Source organism: Dasypus novemcinctus, chromosome 12 (genome assembly GCF_030445035.2).
Source record: "Dasypus novemcinctus isolate mDasNov1 chromosome 12, mDasNov1.1.hap2, whole genome shotgun sequence".
Taxonomy (NCBI): domain Eukaryota; kingdom Metazoa; phylum Chordata; class Mammalia; order Cingulata; family Dasypodidae; genus Dasypus; species Dasypus novemcinctus.
The window spans coordinates 47,651,850-47,667,536 of NC_080684.1; the positions used below are offsets into that span (position 1 = coordinate 47,651,850).

The 15,687-nt window shown below is 39.2% G+C and overlaps 1 protein-coding gene across 2 annotated transcripts; it reads right to left on the reverse strand.

Annotated features, from left to right (window-relative positions):
• Positions 1–8,621: 8,621 nt before the first annotated feature.
• On the reverse strand, positions 8,622–15,654 carry LLPH (LLP homolog, long-term synaptic facilitation factor). Of its 2 annotated transcripts, none has more exons than XM_071218927.1 (3): positions 15,533–15,654; positions 14,029–14,240; positions 8,622–12,782 (listed from the first exon to the last, which is right to left on the reverse strand). In XM_071218927.1, the coding sequence occupies exons 2-3, from the start codon at positions 14,231–14,233 to the stop codon at positions 12,604–12,606; spliced, it is 384 nt and encodes a 127-aa protein (XP_071075028.1). In that variant the 5' UTR covers positions 14,234–14,240; positions 15,533–15,654; the 3' UTR covers positions 8,622–12,603. The 2 variants fall into 2 exon arrangements, with proteins under 2 accessions (XP_071075028.1, XP_071075029.1); XM_071218928.1 differs by lacking the exon at positions 15,533–15,654 and adding an exon at positions 15,391–15,510.
• Between the last annotated feature and the right edge of the window lie 33 nt (positions 15,655–15,687).

A 15,687-nucleotide genomic window follows, 5' to 3' on the forward strand; every position in this document is an offset into this window, starting at 1 on the left:
ATCTGAACTTCATGTCGGAAACCAGGTCTGACCTTAATTTAACTCTATAAGGAACGAAGAGTTTCCCCAATTGTGTATTTAGGATGCATCCAAAGATCTCCAAGTGCTATATTGTCACAAGTTTTATCACTTACTTGAAGCATGACCATATCAGATTCTGGAGTCAAGCCAACCTTAATGCAAGCATTTTATTAACACATTTAGAAAGGAAACGGAATTGCAACCAGAAATAACTATCGAGGTCATGAAAGGAAACTGTGAAATGAAATACAATATAATATTAAGATCACATTTGTCCTTGGTAAATCTCAGGGAGTTGATACTATAATAAGCAGTAAAATATCTTATGATGCAAACCATGATGCAAACTAGCACAGTCCCACAGAAAAGGATAAAATTGAGCAAGAAAAAAATCTATGCTCTCTGCCCCTGAAATTTTTTTCTATCTACAGGCTTGGTATAAATGGTTAACTTTATGTTATAGCTGAAGATCAGTACTAATATATCTGAAACAGAATTCCCATGGTTAAAAGGGAAGGTGAACATTAATGGTGATTATAGGTTACAAATATTCTAATGTAAACAACAAAAAATAGCAGGCATCATGCAAAGCTGGAATCAATAGACTAATCAATTTGTTAAGTAGTAAATCATTAAATTATTATTCATACCTTACTTATGGCATGCCTACTCTCTATACAATATTGCGTTGATGTTGTTGGGAGAAATGGAATGTAAAAGGAAACATTTTAAGGAGTGCCAAATATGCATCAGGTCCTTTAAGAAATGTATGCTCTTTATTTGATTTTTTAAAAAGATTTAATCATTTATTTTATTTATTCCCCCTTCTCCCAGATGGTTCTCCCATCTATCTGCTCGCCTTCTCCAGGAGGAACTGGGAGTTGAACCCAGAACCTCCCACATAAGAGGCTAGTGCCCAATGGCCTGAGCCACATCTGCTCCCTGTGGGCTGTGGTGTCTGCTGGCTTGTGGCATCTGCTCATTGTGGCAGGGTTGGTGTCTAGCTCTTTGGTGGCAGGGGCAGCATCTAGCTTGTTGCAGCTGGGGTGGCTTCTGCTTGTCTTCTTTTAGGAGGCACTGGGACCCAAACCCAGGACCTCCCATGTGGTAGATGTGTGCCCAACTGGTTGAGCCACATCCACTTCCCTGTTTATCTGATCTTAATGTTGGATGTACCAAACCATAGAATGGTTTCCGCCCTCAAGAAATTTAAAATACAGTGCCAAAGTCATGAGATACACAACTCCCAAAAAACCACCAAGCAAAATAATAGATGTCACAAGTGAGCATAATTCAAGCAATGAGGGGGCTCTGTGCACCTCCCACCACCAACTTTCAAAATGAAAAAAATATATTAGCAGTAGTTGCAAAGTGTTGAGAAACATGAAATCAGCTACCAAAAAATGTGAAACCTCCGTCATGATTATAATTGTTTACCAAGAATATTAAAATATTCATACATTTTTTGCAAAAGGAAATAAAAATCTATCACTATCACATCCATAAAGTCTGTGAGCCCTGCCTCTTCTCCTTCCCACCCCACCCCACCCCAGATTTTTATCACTCAGTACATGACCTTGAGGCAGATGGGGGTGGGGGGGTGGGAGGAGTTTCAAGAAGGGAGGGTTGTCAGAGAATGGGGAATGTGGATGAGCCACCATCCTGGGCCTTAAGATATTCTCAGGGGAAAAAGGCAGTGGGAGCTGAGATGCCCAAACAGTGAGGGACCTGGAGCGTGCAGAAGAAAAAGAACACTGAGTGAGAGTAGAGCACGTTCACTGGCCTATGGCAGATGCTCTCCAGTCAAGCACTTACCTAAAATATTAGGGAGTGGCATTACTGCGAGAATTTATAAGTGTCTGCTCTACCTCAAGGCAATCATTTTATCCAAAAATAAAACAAACACTCTACAAACAAAATGTCCTCAGGGTGAGGATTTTTCACTCCTGATATATGACATCACGGTGAAATTAGACCTACACCAAATATTTATTATGAGACTTCTACTTCTAAGAACCTGTTGTACAAAAAGCTGGAGGTAGAACTTGGGGAGGGGCGGCAGATTTGGCCCAGTGGTTAAGACATTCGTCTACCATATGGGAGGTCCGCGGTTCAAACCCCGGACCTCCTTGACCCATGTGGAGCTGGCCCACGCGCAGTGCTGATGCACGCAAGGAGTGCCCTGCCATGCAGGGGTGTCCCCCGCGTAGGCGAACCCCACGTGCAAGGAGTGCTCCCCGTAAGGAGAGCCGCCCAGCGTGAAAGAAAGTGCAGCCTGCCCAGGAATGGCGCCGCCCACACAGAGAGCTGACACAGCAAGATGATGCAACAAAAAGAAACACAGATTCCCGTGCCACTGACAACAACAGAAGCCTACAAAAAAAGAAGACACAGCAAATAGACACAGTGAACAGACAATCGGGGTGGGGGAGGGGAGAGAAATTAATTAATTAATTAATCTTTTTAAAAAAACTTGGGGAGGGAGAAGAAGACATGTAACAGCATCACCACCACCACCAGTTATAGTAAGCATATCGTGTGCTGGAAGCACTTTTACCTGTGTTTTCATATTTAATCCTTATAACCTATGCAGTGAGGACTAAATTTTCCACAATTATGTGGAAACTGAGGCACATAGAGGTTAAGTCTTTCAAAGCTACTTAAGTGGAAGAGCCAGCTGTCAGTCTGGTTGCAGCCTAGAGTCCCTGTCTTCAAGACACAGAAAAAGGATAGACCAGTGACCTTCAAACTGGAAGCCTTTTAAAAAATATACAGGGTTAAAGAGAGGTAATACTCAAAGCTGTGAGAGACAAGTATTTTAGTTTCCTTGGCTGCCCAAGCAAATATCATGCAATGGGTTGGCTAAAAGAACAGGAATTTATCAGTTCGCAGTTTTGAGGCTAAGAGAAAGTCCAAATCAAGGAGTAATCAAAGTGATGCTTTACTCCCAAGGACAGGTGTTCTGGGGTTGGCGGCCGGTGATCCTTGGTGCTGGGTTCCCCGGTCGGATGGCAATAAACCTGGTCATTTCTCCTGGCCTCTCCCTTCTCTTCCAGGTTCTATTGGCCTTTAGCTTCTTGCTTCCCGTGGCTTTCACTCTCTCTGTCTGACTTTCCTTCTGTTTATAAAGGTCTCCAATAACAGGATTAAGATCCATGCTGCTTGGGTTGGCCCCATCTTAACTGAAGTTACCTCATCAGAAGGTCCTGCTTACACTGGGTTTACACCCAGAGGAATGGGTTAAGTTTAAGAACATGTTTTTCTGAGGTACATAGCTCCAAACTACCACAGCAAGGTTGACAAATGGAAGCATATGCCAGAATGAAATGATGAGATTGGAAATTCAGCTAATATCACTATTTAAGTGGAAAATGAAGGAAGAGAATGCAATGGAAACTGAGTTGTTAGAGATGCAGGAGAAGAACCAAAAGTGTTAGTGCACCAAGTCAAAGGATGAGAGGGTTTCAAAACTTTCAATAATGTTAAATGCTGTGGAGAAAGGACTGTGACTTGGCTTTTACTACTAGGTTGAAGTGCAATAATAACCCCAAAACCTCTGGGCTTAAAAAGACTAGGTCAAACTTGCTCAAGATACAGGTCCATTACCGGTTGGCTAAGGATTGCTCTCTCCATGTCGTTGTCCTTTCTCCAGGTTGTCAGAGCTTTGCCCTTCAACCATGGCAGAGGGAAGGGGAGAAGGGCTAATAAGGCTGGCCTCTTAAAAGCTTCTGCCCGAAAGTGACACACTTCCACTCACATTGCACTGGCCAAAGCAATTCATGTGGTCACATGCAAAATGAAGGGGGTGGGAAAGTAAAATCCTAACTTCGACCTAAAAGGAATCAGATATATTTGGTGGACAGCACCAATAACTATTACTCTAATCTCAATAACAAAATGCCAGCCTAATGTTTACATTGTGCTCTACAGGTTAAAAACATTTCTCATGTACACTTTCTCACTGGAGCCTCACAAATCAAGGTCTGTTTATTACATATATATATTGGGGGGGGGGGTGTTTGTTTTTTTGAGGTACTGGGGCTAGGGATTGAAACTCAAAACCTCGTATGTGGGAAGTCGACTATTATTTCCATTTTAAAGCAGAAGAAACAGCCTCAGAAATTAAGTTACAAGCTTAAGGTCACATACTAGGAAGTAGCAGGGCTGAGATTTGAACCCTTGTTTCCTGACACTTACTCCAGGCCTGTTTCCTTGAAGCCTCCAGGCAGACAGATGGGGAGATGCCAGATTGCAGTGGTTGAGAAATCAATTGGAAGTGAAGAAATGGGAGAGTGTACACTAAGAAGCTTAGATTTGATCTTGCAGCCATAGGAAGTTTCCTTGCAGGAGACTGACATATTGAAAGGAATGTTTTAAAAGGCTTAAACACAGTTCTTCAAGTGTGCTCCAGACAGGAACTCTCTCACACGCTCCTGGAAGGATTATTAATTGCTTCAACCTTTGGGGAAAGTAGTTTGGCAATATGGGTCAGGAATCTTTTTTTAAGAAAATGTTTATAGTCTTCCAGAACTCCTCCACAAGGATATAAGCAGATAAGGATTAGATTTATATACATTCAAGGCCAATAATATTATAGTGAGGCATTTTAATAGCAAGAAAAAATCTTGGAAAATATGTATATATCCAAAAATAGGTAAATAAGAAAAATTATAGTTTATCCATAAGGCAGAATATGAGGGAACTTTTCAAACAATGCTTTTGAAGCATTTTCAGTGGCATGGGAAAAATCCTGATATAAAGTTACGAATGCTTATTATGAGGCTTTACAATGTTGAGACAATTGTGCAAATATATACACATATACACATTCTCTGGGTGGTGGGATTACGAATGTTTTATTTCATTTAGACTTTCCTAGGTTTTCTAATTTTCTACAACATACGTAGTACTTATATGAGAAAAATAATAAAAATTATAAAAACAAAATGAAATTGACAACTGCACTGGATGAATTAGAAGGTAGAGAGAAGAGACAAAAGATGTAAGATCTTGCCTTCTTTCAGAGGCACAAGGGGTGGGGAGAGGTGGGCTGGTTTGTTGTTGGTGTTGTTTTAGCTGAAAGATGTTATGATGCCTGTGGGGCACATGGGCAAGATTCGGTTATTAACCACCTGAGAAGCAAACTTGCAGAAAAGACCACTAGTTACACACCGAAGTTTCATTTGGCAGCCCCTTTCTTTATATAAAGGGAAATAATAGGAGAGAGTTAATCTTGACATTAGTCAGAACTCTACCTTTTGTGTGGCTAGATGTCATCACCTACTGGTTTAGAAAAAGATGTGTTTGAGAGTGCAGAGACCTGGGCTCCTGGACTCTGCCACAAACTCCTAGTATTTTGGGAAAGTTGAGAACTCAGTTTCTTCATCTTAATGTTAAAAAGGTACAGGGTTAAAATAGGTGATCTCTAAAATGTTTTCCATTCCTAAATTCTATGGCTATTTTAGTCCTTATTAATTTCATCTTAATGAAACCAATCTGTAAATGTATTTGAGTAAAACATTTTCAGCTAGACCACCCACCAAATCAAACTAAACTGGAATGCCTTTACGTGTGCCAGTTTTCTAGGTGCCACATTAAATTAAAATACAGTCTTTTCTCCAGCATCGAACATTTCCAAAAAATGGTTTGTAGATTTAAAGGAAAAATTAGCTATGAGGTTTATGAAAACTTTACAATGGAACCTTCCTTCCTCCCTCCATCCCTCCCTTCCTCTCACCCTCCCTCTCCCCCTTCCTTCCTTTTTTTTTTTTGTCCAAAGATTAAAAGCAGCTCATCAGAGGTGGGGTGGGGAAAACATCTAAACACACACACCACATAACAACCGTTTGGTGCCACCCATCTTGTCTTGCTACTCAGTGAGGGTGAGCTTGATTGTTTTGTTTTGTTTTCTTTTCTTTTCTTTTAGATACCATTGCCTTCAAATGAAAAAACTGGGAAGAACTCACAGACGTAAAATGAAACTTAATTTCAATAAGTAGGGATGGGAGAAATGAAATAGATCCAACCCACCTGCATTTCCAAATAAAGAATAAAAGGTTGCATTTAATAAATATTTTAAAGCAGAAGTCAGAAAACTTTTTCTTAAAAGGTCAGATAGTAAATATTTGATGCTTTGAGACAGTGGGATCTCTGTCACAACTACTTAACTCTGCCTTGATAGTGCAAAAACAGCCAAAAATAACATGAACAAATGGGTCTGGCTCTTCCAATAAAACTTTATTTATGGAATGCTAAGAGGCGTGGAGTCTTTCTTTTTGGAGTCATGAAACTGTTCTAACATTTTTGAGATAATGAACGTACAACATTGTGATTATACTAAAAGCCATTCATTATACACTTTGGACAGAATAGTCAGAAACAGCATCCATATACAGTAGGGGAAGCATAGACAGAGAGTTGAGGAATTTTCTTGTTTGTCTGTTTTTTGTTTATTATTACTGAAGTAATTAAAATGCTAATAATGATTGCAGTGATGAACGCACAACTATGTGACTATGGCAAATACCACTGATCATACAATTTGGATGAATTGTATGTTTATTACTATGTAGCAATAAAACGGGTTTGTTAAAAAAAAAAACACTTTATTTACAAACACAGATGACCAGCACATTTATCTTCCCCTGTTTTACAGAGTATTTTCTATTCATATTGCATCCAGTGAAGGTTAGGAGGTGAGGGTGAACAGGAGGAGGAGAAAAACATAAGTAGAAAGACTGAAACAAAAGGAGGAAAGCAAATGAGGAGGTAATGACAGAACAGAGGATGGGCAGTGATTTGTGCCCAAAATGGAAATCAAAGTAATACCCACACAGAAGAGGCCAACGTTGAACGGAGTAAATAGAGGAAAGTACAAATGGAGAGAACACAGTGATGAACAGAAACAGCAGAGACAAGAAATCTATTCCTACTATGGTCAGAAGCCCAGAAAGAAAAACACTGGGGCATTTAGAAGCAAAAACAAAACAAAACAAAACAAAACCAAAAACTAAAAATTTCCCCCATAAGAAGTAAATATAAAATGCTTGCCTCGCAGTTTTTAATTTAAAGAATACTTGAGCCACAGTTTTCAATTTTAATTTGCGAAAATACAATGAAAAGGTAACATGCAAGAAAAAAAATGGAGGAGAAAGACCAAAATTAAAGGGATGCAAATAGCACAAAATGGGGGCTGGAGCAGGAGGACAGTGGGGTGACAGTCAGGAGGGAAGAAAAAGGAAAGCATCGGGTTTTTCTGTCCTCTCAATCTCTGCTCCCAAGAAGTCCAAGTGCCAAGTTTGATCTACAATCTGATGGTCTTGCGGGAGATTCCCTGGCCAAAATACTTGGCTGGAACATGCCTAGGAGGGACATGGCAGCTGTACCCAATCCCCAGCTTCAGCCTACCAATTACTTTCCCTTCCAGAAATTGCTCAAATTCCTTCCCGGCCCAGCATGTACAGTGCATATATCAGCACAGGTCTTCAATGACAAGGGTGGAAAATGAACCATAGTCAGCTTCCCTATCAATTGGTCACACTTTTGCACTTCAAGTAAAAATTAAACCAAAAGGAACTCCAGACAGCACTTTGCTTTTAATGACAAAAGTATACTCTTCAGGTCTGACCTTTGAAACCTCACAACCTGAGAATAAAGGACACAGAACCAGTGGACAGAATTGCATGTATGCCATTTTAAATATGTAGGCATCTTGCTCTTGTTGTCACCATCCATTTCTTTCTTTTCTCTCCTCCACAGACAATTCAACAGCCCCTTTTTAATGTATATCTGGCTTTAAATAACCCTCAGATTCAGGAAGTTCTTCTTTACATTTAACCTAAATCCCTTCTGCTAGAGTTAAAACCCATTTCCTCAGTGAAGATTTGGAACAGCTGGTTCCCATTTTCTTTACGGCAACTCTTTCAAAAGATTCATAGGCTTATAAAGGACCTCCATACCAACTTCACCTAAGACAGATAGTTCCCTTTTCTTAAACATTTCCCCAGAAAAATTTCCCCTAAATTTATCCAATTACCAATTTCCACGTCTGTGGAGATCTGACTCATCAAGAAAGACTTCAGCCCCTATCCATAACTGAAAAGGAAAAATGGCATAAGGGCAATCATTTTTACCTGTATTATTGAGTACCTTGCTTTTACAAAGACACTGCTAATTTGAAAATAGGGACAGAACAAAGGCTGAAACTTATGTCTGGCAAGGGAAGCTTGAAGAAATGACCAATCTTTGGCCAACTGCCTACATCTCTACTCATCAACATCACCTCTTTGCGTGAGCAAGATGAGGCATTTTAACTTTTAGTAAATAGAAACCAGTGTTGGTCTCAATGAAATTTTGTAACTCTGCCTTCCACCTATCATGTGTCTCAAACTGTTTCTTCTCTAAAGCATTAAGCAACAACAACAACAAATCCAGAGCAACACAAAAGATCTTCGGCTGACTTTTAGGAGCAAACAACATATGTTCTTGAACATCTGTGCTTTTTCCAAGCAATTTTTTCCCATTATTGTCAAGAGAAAAGTTTAGTGGAATGTTTCTCCATAGAGGCACAAGTCTATAATACTCCCTGTTGATTACACATAAAAGACACAAAATATTAGTTTATTAAAAGCAGCTTCAACCATTGCTGTACAAAGCAGTTTTCCGATGGAACAGATTTATGAAGTAACAGCTGAAAGGTATGCAGATCACAAGATACATGACAAATGTACTTTATTACACGGATCAGAAATACCATATGTCCTAGCCGTTACTGTACAATGATACACAACACCCAACTAAGACCATTTAAAGGTTTTGCTGATATTGAAAACTACAAAGACACAATGTGAGAGTGAGAAAGTGTTTCATAAGATAGCATAATGCCAAGACAATTCGTCGCTTTAGGAAGTTAAATACATTCTGGATATTACAAACTTAAATGTATTATAAAATGATGCCATTCTTTAAATTAAAATTTGAAGAACTCCATTCATTGTTTAAAGCAGATGTTTATAACGTTTTTCCATACTTTAAAGTGGAATTTAGTGGAATATATACCAGTCTTAACCAACAAATTTAAGATTTCAGATTTTGTTACTTTCACCAAAAGGATACTTAAATCTATGTTCATGTAGCACCAAAAGAGGTGTAAGAGCAAAATAAGGTCCATACATTTCAGAAGTCACAGCTTCCTACAAGGCATTGCTCAGCTGGAAAGGACTTTAATAGCTTTCAACTCAAATTTCAAGTACAGTGTTTGAATCCATTCTGCTACATTCCAGTCAAGTGACTGACCAGTTTTAGCTTGACAGGGTAGTACTCCCAAGGTTGCCCATTCTACCTTCCAACACCTTGGTTAGAAAATTCTTCCTTGGATGGAATCAAAGTCTGTCTCTCTGTAGCTTCCCATTAAAGATATCTGATACTCTGAGACTGTCCTGCTCCACTATATATGACTTTGGGTAAGTTTACTTACCTCTTCAAAGCTGTTTCCTAATCTGAGGTAAGGATAACAGGAGTATTGATGCTGTGGGATTGTTCTTTAGGGATTACATAAATGCATGTAAAGCGCTTAGCACAGTCCCTGGCACATAGTATTTCTAAATGTTGGCCATTGTGTTTTTATTGCTTTACTACAGCATTTTATTTGACATCATGTTATATATTTTTCCCTTGTTATAAAATAGATGCAAAAGACATGACCTTTTTTTAGGAAGTCCCAAAACTGGCCCTAGCCCTTCTAGCTGCAGGACAGGATCCTGGGGACAGCAGAGTGGACTTTGACCCAGCAAGAGTACTTAACACCCTCCCTCTCAACATATCCTTATAAAAATAGTATACGTGTGCGCTGCAATGGTGTTTTTATACATTGGCAAATACAGGGAACCAGAAATATATTTTGTGCCTCGCATGGATTTGAATCACTTTACCAGGTGGGGTGAGAAGTTAGTCACTTAGCTATTAATCCTAAACTTAGCCAATAGCCTAACATCTGCATCTCAATTGTATTTATAAACTTGATATTTCCTTGGGATATCTTTAAATTCTTCCCAATTTTTAATTTTGTGGCTGGCATTTCACTCATCTAAACTACACCTACTTCTCACTATCACCACCAGTCCATTTCAGATCTATGAATGTCATTCAGAGCTACTTATTTTTTTTCTTTTCCAACTCCTAAATATATATGTAGATCCAAATTTTGAAAAAAAATCCAAATTTCCTAATAAGCACAAATATACTGCTGCAAAATTATTTCAGTAAACATGTGAAATAGTGCGGAGAAATTTTTCTACATCAATGTGACATTTAAAAAAAAGATGTGATCAAAACCACTACTGCATTCTAACTTAGCTTCAACTGTGGTTCATGTTTGTCCTTTATTTGTGGCTTAGGCACCCCTGATCACGGGTAACACACTGCCCTTTAAGACTGGGACAGATCATTCCTAAGGGAATGTCATCTAGGGAACTCTAGTTCAGTTTAGGCCTAGAAAGTTGAGGACGGTTCTGTATCATTTCTCTACTGAAATCTCTTTTCTGATCCTTAGCTTCTATGAACCCAAATCTATCATGGACTGAATCATAAGGAGGTATCTTACCTTAAAATCACTCTTAGGAAAAGTTTGCACATCCTTAAGAAGCAGAAAAACATTCTAAGAGCATAAGCTCTGTAGCCAAATGCCTGAACTTGAATCCCAGTTTTAGCAATATGGTCCGTGTGACTCAGTTTCCTCATGTGAAAAGAGAGATATTAGTACTTAACTCAAAGGATTGCTGAGGATTAAATGAGTTAATATTTTACTGTTAAATAGTTTAGGTTTAGGGAAGTGGATGTGACTCAAGCAACTGGGCTCCCATCTACCATATAGAAGGTCCAGGGTTTGATACCCAGGGCCTCCTGTTGAAGGCAAGCTGGCCCATGTGGAGTGCTGGCCCGTGCTGAGAGCTGCTCTGCGCAGGGGTACTGCCCCACGCAGGAGTGCTGCCCCATGCATGAGTGCTGGCACAGCAAGATGACACATCAAAAAGAGACACAGAGGAGAGACAATAAGAGATGCAGCAGACCAGGAAGCTGAGGTGGTGCAAGAGAATGATCACCTCTCCCACTCTGGAAGGTCCCAGGATCAGTTCCCAGAGTCGCCTAATGAGAATACAAGCAGACACAGAAGAAGACACAGAGAGCAGACAATGGAGGGAGGGGGAAGAAATAAATAAATAAATCTTTTAAAAAACAGTTTAGGATTGAATAATTTAGGCCAAGTCCTGACACACAGCAAGCAATGTATAAATGAATGCAATATCAATTATTCTTAAATGGTATTTTAAATTTAATTTCTTTTAAAACAAAAATAAAACGTTAGATCTAATTCCTAATGCAAATTAGTCTACTAAGGCTGATTACAAGAATGACTTGTTGCTTAGCTTGAGCTCCATCTGGTGGTTTAACAGTACTCTCTGGAAACATGAGTTAAAAGATGACATTGCAAAAAAATGAGATAATTTAAAAAGATTAAAGAACTATATTTCTCAATTTATAATCTTTAGAAATAAAGCGACCACAGAGTAATTAACTTTTAACGGAGGAATGTGCATCTAAATTCCCTGCCAAAATTTGGGGGTGGGAAGACTTCCTGGCAGTGCAGTTCAGGAACTCAAATGAGATTTCGGTAGTGGTGTTTTGATTTTTATTTTGTTAACTTTTAAGTTAAATCGCAACTAGACAACCTTCATGACTGGTCAAACTTGGTGAACATCCTAATTTTATCAAGAGGCCTTGAGTGAAACCGCTCCAAGTTACTACCACTGGACTTATTTTAGACAGTTATCAGCCACAGAAAACTTGAACATAACCTTGGTATTGGTCTTTTAACTTCACCTTAATGAAAAACAAGCATGAAAAAAACCTGACAATGTTGCCCAAATTTAAATAAATTTAAATAAGGTCTGTAACATCACTAATGTAGACTATTTCCATAGTTTAAAAAAAAGGGGTATACAATTTAGGTAGTATATTTAGGTCAATATTGTCAATGCCTTAACTGGATAATGTCAGTAACTTTTTACTTCACTTTTTCTCACAAATGCTATTTGTTATTCATAACTGTACCAAAAGAGAAAAACGTAATGAATGACATGTTACTCAACTTACTTCTCTTAGCTTTTGAGAAATTCAAATTTAAAATTATACACTACTTTCCAGTGAGCTAACCAATGAATATATTGAGAAAAAATCACATTAAAATACATTCAAGATTTACCCCCAAATAAATCCCATTATAAAAGCTAACATTTTTCTGGTACTTTGTATTAGCAGTCCTTTGGCAAACTATTAATAAAACATGTGGTAACATCTGGATTTTTGAGAGCATCCAATTAAAATAACAATTTAGCTTTCATTCATGGAAGAAAACGGTTTATTTAAGTTCCCATTACAAATTAAGGAGAATGATGGGTTTGAATTGAAGAAAAGGGCCAAGTTAAAATATAGAAACAAACAGGAAAACAAAATGCAAAGTGAAATCGATGTATATATTCTAATCAAACATCTGTCCAGTGTGTCATTTTTCATGTTTCTTTGAGTCTACCAGGCCAAACCCTTTGCTGCCTTAGCTGCTTTTGCTTTGCCTTTCCCCTTCCCTTTCTCTCGCTTTGCCTTCAGTCTTTTTCTTTGCCTCTGGTTCATCCATACTGGGTATTGTCCATGCTGGTCTAGAAGACTCTTTTTGTTTCTCTTAATATCAGTCTCCATTTTCATGTCATCTGAATAAAAAAGTAGAAAAACTATTAACTCATGAAATGAAAAAAAAAAACAAGCCTGTGAAACAATCCGACTTCACTGAGAATGTCAGAGCTGAAGGTCTGACACTACAAAAGAAAACAAATCCCTTATTTATGGAATCCTCTTCAACTAACACTCTGAACACTCCTTACAGCATATTCAATGGAATCTGAAAGATGCTGCCACATTACTACAACCGTGAAAGACATACAAAGCATTTGTGAATAACTAAGGACACCATCTCTTAAGTCACTGAGAAACTTTTATTGCATTAGGGATAAGTTTATAGTTCTGAGCATGTAGTTATAAAAACATTTCTCAGGTTAAGTGCTTCCTTGAGCTAAATAAGAAATGCACAATTAGAAGCAAATGAACTTATTAGGAATGGCTGTCTAATGAAGAGACTGCCCACTTCTAGCTTAGGAGAGGTGGAGTAAGCAGCAGCAGGCTTGTGAGGGCAGAGATGGGCTAAAGAGAAGAAAGCCTTGGATACACCCTGTGGCTGCCAAATAGTCAAAGCTTACAGACTTGAAAAATGGGAAGATGAAAAGTATTTCTGTTGGTTTCTCCTATTTCTCAAAGTTGAGGTAAAAAGCTTTATGTGAAGTAACAGAGGGATGGAATGAAAAGAGAAAATAATGATCATTTTGAAGAATGGGAAAGTAAATTTCTAGGATTGGAAAGTTGATGAATGCTACTCTCTTCCTTGATCACAGGACAGAAAATAAATATTCTTCTATTTTAAGAGCCTGGGTGTTATGAGTGCTTATTCTACTTTGCTGCCAAACTTGTGCCTTAGGATATGAAAAACCAATAAGCCTTTTCTCCTGCTGAAACCAGCATCATCTTTACTTTACATCATCAAACTTTACACTATAATGAAAACAAAGTGGTTCTTCAAACCTTTCAAAATTTACAGTGAAACCCTGTGATTTTCAGGAAAATAATGTAAGGGCATAGGACTCACAAAATGGGAACGAGAACTAGCAAAGGGTAAAATGAAGATGTCCTTTTATCCTGCCTAGACTCTGGCTGAATTATGTACCCTTTATCTGGGTGTGTCTAGGTTTATCTATTGCTGTAGTTATGTCCCTCCTGGAGGCAATCAGGCTACTATACAAGAACCAAAGGCCTACCCTAAACAATCCAAAACATGCCTCTGGCTTTAAAATAGTTCAGCATAGATTCTCAAGTAGTACTAATAGGTCTTCAAAGAATAGAACTCACCTTTTTCCTCTTTCACCACACACTGCATTTTCTCTTGGCAATATGTGGGTACCAATACGGTTGCAATCTCTTGAACATCTTTCATTAAAACATCACTATCTACTTTGAGAATACTTTTAAGTCTACTGAGCTCCTTTGGGGCATTCTTTTTTCTCTTTTCAGCACGCATCTTCCTTTTCCACTTACTCCGTAAGCTTTTAGCCATGTTTTACCTGGAAAGTCAACAAAAAAGCATATGTTTTGAAAACAAGGCTGATAAGCATCTCTACAAACATCCAACAAAGGGAAGGTAAAATTCTTCACACTGTATCAACAAGGCATGGACAGCCAATAAATAACAAGAGACAACACCAAATCAAATCTCCTGATTGTCAGTAGCACACTATAAACCAAGCCAATTCTACAAATTTTCTGAGTTTCCTTAGAAGAAAGAAATTTAATTTCCCTAGAAATGCAATAAGCATTATCATCTTATATTTATATTGTTTACAAATTACAAAATGTTTTATATAAAGGTCGTCTCTGAATTTAATCTGAATTTCCCCCAAACCTACCCTTTCCCCTACCCCAGTACTCAATATCCACCCCTCAAGCCAACCTAGCTATTCTAACCTTGTCTCCCTATTTCCACTCTTTTCTCTCCAACCTTTAGCTCCAGACCCAGTCTCAACCCAAAGGGGGTCAGTGTCAGCTTTTAAAAGCTTAGAATATGTTAGCTTTTTTTCAAGAACTCTTTAATGACTTCCCCCCTCGTATATTGAAGACTTACAAGGTCATTTATCATTGGACTCCTGCTTGTTCAATTGTTTCAACGCACTCTCCGCAAGCCCCTCCAAACTTCAACTACATCATAGTCTAAACTATGTCCACCTCAGTACCTTTACATTTGCCGTTCCCACGCTTGGGAACTGCTCTTCTTAAGGCTCACTCCACTTAAGCTTAAACTTTGCTACCTCAGGGAGGGTTTCCCTGACTTTCGTAAGCCCCTTCCCTTTATTCTCGATCACATCATCCATTTATTTCCTTTTTAATACGTTACAATCCAAAACTGGTAGTGTTGTGTCACCTCCGACGCCTATAGACTTCATGACATCAGAAGTTAAGCAGGTCTTGTTCACCGTTGGATCCCTCAGTGGGTGGGGCTTTGCACACATTAAAGGCGAGTTGTTTGTGGAATGGATGAAATACACAATAACTGAGTAACGTTTTTGGACGCTAGCAATCACAAACTCACTCTGGGCCCTTGTCTACAACAACCCAAGCTAGGTGAGGGGCTGGACTAGAAGGGCTGCAAGAAAAACCCCGAAGTACGGGGTTAACGTGAGCAGCACGGAACCATAAGGGAGGTGTATGCGTATTTACCCCGGAGATCCTCGCCCAGGAAGGTCTGGGTTTCGGGACTGGGTTCAAACTTGGCCCAGAGTGGGAGAGGGCTCGAGACGAGAATCTTCATAGGCGGCGGAAGCGAGTTCCAAGTCCCATGCCCAGAAGGAACCGAACTCACCTGAGAAAATTCGCAGCCTCACAGGCCTCAAACAGATCACGCCGAACGGAAGCCTCCACACTTCCGCCTTCCGGGCAGGCCGCCCCGGCGGGCGTGCTGCAGGCTGGGAGCGAAGGCGCCTCCGGAACGCCTCGAGAGGCGGAGTCTCCGGGAGG

What these genes read in the sequence shown, in the direction of transcription:
- LLPH (XM_071218927.1), bottom strand. Translation starts at nt 14,233, where the DNA reads ATGGCTAAAAGCTTACGGAGTAAGTGGAAAAGGAAGATGCGTGCTGAA. An exon ending in TGTGGTGAAAGAGGAAAAAG is followed by an intron (nt 12,783 to 14,028) that starts GTGAGTTCTATT and finishes TTTTTTATTCAG; the next exon opens with ATGACATGAAAATGGAGACT.